Genomic DNA, 2891 nt, shown 5'->3' with positions numbered 1-2891 from the left:
GTCCCAGGGCAGGCGGTCCCAGGGCAGGCGGTCCCAGGGCAGGCGGTCGGACGGAGAAGGGGACGTCGGCCAGTGTTCATCGTGCTGCGTGGTACCTCCAAGAAAGGCAGCGTGTTCCCCACGGGCACACCTAATCTGGAGAGGTGGAGGCTCCTCGGGAGGCTGGTGTCAGGAGGGGACCTGAAGGAAGGTCGGGCATTAGGTGGGGGAGGTGGCGTGACCAGGAGGGAATGAATGGGGCATTCTGGGTGGGACCTTGAGAGGCAAAGGGAGTGTGGCACCTTCATGAAGGAGGTGTGGTCAAGATTGTTCCTGTTTAGTGAGGTGCGACCTTGTTAAATTTTGTCTTTAACCTGAGGACGTTGAGTTGCCATTGAAAGGATCTGGCGGTACAGGGGCACGGCCATGTTTGTGACTGAATGCTGTTGTGCTCATGTGCAGAGAATGGTGGGGAGACTAGACAGGAGGCTGGGCAGAGTGCTGGGCAGAGACAGTGCGGCCCCAGGGTGAGATGAGCAGGTGAGCCACTCAGGAGGGCCGGGCAGCAGCTCCAGTATTTCGGAGTGAGGGTAAGAAAAGGTGGGAGTCAGGGGTAGTACCCCAGATCCTTGCTGAGCTGGGGAGGCGGAGCTTGTGCATCAGGTATGACCAGATGGAGGTGGTACCTGTGACTCAGACCAGAGAGTGGCGGTAACCGCAGGGCCCCGGGGCCAGGGCAGGAAGGTGGTGTGCAGGCAGGCAAGACCCATCAGAGAGCAACACCAAACTGCAAAGTTGTCCAGGCAAAGCCTTAACTCTGTTACACCTGCGCCCTGCCTCCCCCACTGCTCCCTGATGTGTTTTCCTTGATCATCCACCAAACGTGTGGCAGTGCCGAGTTGCTGCAGGCACTGCCCTGGGCACTGGGGAGACAGTGATGAGGGGCAGGATCGGGCATTGGATACAATGTGCAAGGAGCCCAGAGGCCCTCCAGCGGCTGACGCTCAGGAGGCCAGGGGAGTTGACACTGTGCCAGCCCTCGGTGAGTGGCAGGCAGGGGACACAGCACGAGCAACGGTTGCACTCTCGGTCAAGGAACTGAAAGGGGCCACTCGTTGGGAGGAAGGGAAGTGAGCAGAAGGTGGGGGCAGTGAAGCGGACAGGCCCCGGCCCCACGGTCCTGGGCGCTCCCCAGCACGGCTAGTCGTGGGCAGTGTGCCCCACACTGCAGGGGCCCGTGTTAAAGTGTGGCTCTGATTCAGTAGGTCCCCTGTGCTGCTGGTCCACACACAGGCCACACCTTGAGTAGCAGGACTTGAAGGGACAAATGTTTTCCACTGATCAGTTTTCCATCCCCCTTGAAGCCAGGGGCCCAGATACCGTTGATCGTAAGGGGAGAGAAAAGCCAAGAACTACCTGGCACCTGCCAAGAGGTCCTGCATCCCCGCCGTCCCTGGGTGGAGGCACGTTAGGGCTCGGTGCGCAGGGTCTTTATTGGGGGCTGGTAATGTATGCACCTCTGCCTGGCGTGTGCCCAGATTCCAGACTCCCAGGAGGAAGTGGGTGTCCGGCAGGAAGCACATTGTAGAGGTCAGGCGCAGGGAGCCCTCTTACCCGTCAGGTTCCCAGACACCAGCCGAAGGCCAGCACTGCGAGGCCTTCCAGGGAGAGCGGTCAGGCCTGCGGTCCTGCTGCACAGGACCCTCACCGGGGAGACAGTCTGCTCAAATCCAGACTCCGACATTGTTTGTCCGCCCCTGTCAGGCCTCTGCCGGGCCCTGGGTCCCTCAGGGCGTAGAACAGTCCTGCCTTCATAGAGCTGACAGTCTGTGTCGAGCCAGGAATACACAAGGATGCAGTAAAACGTGATCTTGCCGAGCTTGGGCAATGCTTGGGAGGGAGCTAATGATGTTCCAGTAGTGAATGCAGGGACCTGGACAGTCACTGTTGACCTTTAATAAGACCATCCATGGGGGACATGGGGCCACAGGGGACTAGAGGGAAACACAAATGCCTGGGGAGGAGCCTGGTCCAGGACGGCCTGCAGGGCAGAGCTTGGCTGTCAGCAGACTGCCACGGCGCCGGGCGCTAGGGTTGAGTCGGGGGCACCAGGGAAGGAAATGAAGCTGCCTCCCCAGCACCCAGTCTTGCCGCCAGGCCCCGTGGGGGTTGATGGCAAGTGCAGTGAGAGGCTTTTAAAATCCAGATAGGATGGTGGCCCATCAGCCAGCCATATACATGACTCACACTGCACACGGACTGAAAACTCATGCTGAGTGGAAGAAGCCAGTCACAAAAGACCCCGTATTATAGGATTTCATTTCTATAAAATGTCTAGAATCAGGAAATCTCTAGAGACAGAAAGCAGATTAGTGGCTGCCACGGACTGGGGAGGAGGAGAGTGGGGAGTGACTTCTTGTGGGTAAGGGGCTTCTTTTGGGTGATGGAAAGTTCTAGGACTAGACAGTTGATGGATGGACAACTTCATGAAGGTACTTAATGCCACTGAAATGTACACTTTAAACTGGTGAAATTGCACGTTTATTGTACTGTATTTTGCTGCGGGACAGGAGTGGCTCCCCTGCCCACTGGTCACAGGGGACCAGCAGTGGTGAGGGGGTGGTTTATGTGCCAAAGAGACTTCGTGGTCATTGGCCTTATGCTGTAAGGCTTCCTCAGGGTCCCTGGGATTCGGTTTTCCTCAGTAAATCTAGCTCTCAACCCTGGAGGGGTCCCTGCACCCGACTCCTGTCCTGACTGCACCCCCTTTTATCCTTCCACCCGCAGATGTTGGCTGACGATGCGGAAGCAGGCGCCGAGGACGAGAAGGAAGTTGAGGAACTGAAGAAGCAGGGCATCAACCCCCTGCCCAAACCACCCCCTGGTGTGGGCCTCCTGCCCACCCCCCCTTG

At 58.2% G+C, this 2891-nt stretch overlaps 1 protein-coding gene across 1 annotated transcript in view; it reads left to right on the top strand.

The window, feature by feature from the left end:
• The window catches only part of ZC3H4 (zinc finger CCCH-type containing 4), a 41310-nt gene that overhangs the window by 29047 nt on the left and 9372 nt on the right, over nt 1–2891 (top strand). The window contains 1 exon segment of the mRNA XM_014548188.1: nt 2767–2886. Within this exon segment, the coding sequence (XP_014403674.1) occupies nt 2767–2886 (120 nt within the window).

The sequence above is a fragment of the Myotis brandtii genome, unplaced genomic scaffold (genome assembly GCF_000412655.1).
Source record: "Myotis brandtii unplaced genomic scaffold, ASM41265v1 scaffold114, whole genome shotgun sequence".
Taxonomy (NCBI): domain Eukaryota; kingdom Metazoa; phylum Chordata; class Mammalia; order Chiroptera; family Vespertilionidae; genus Myotis; species Myotis brandtii.
Note: the sequence above shows the minus strand (reverse complement) of the source record. Positions and strands in the feature narration are given on the sequence as shown.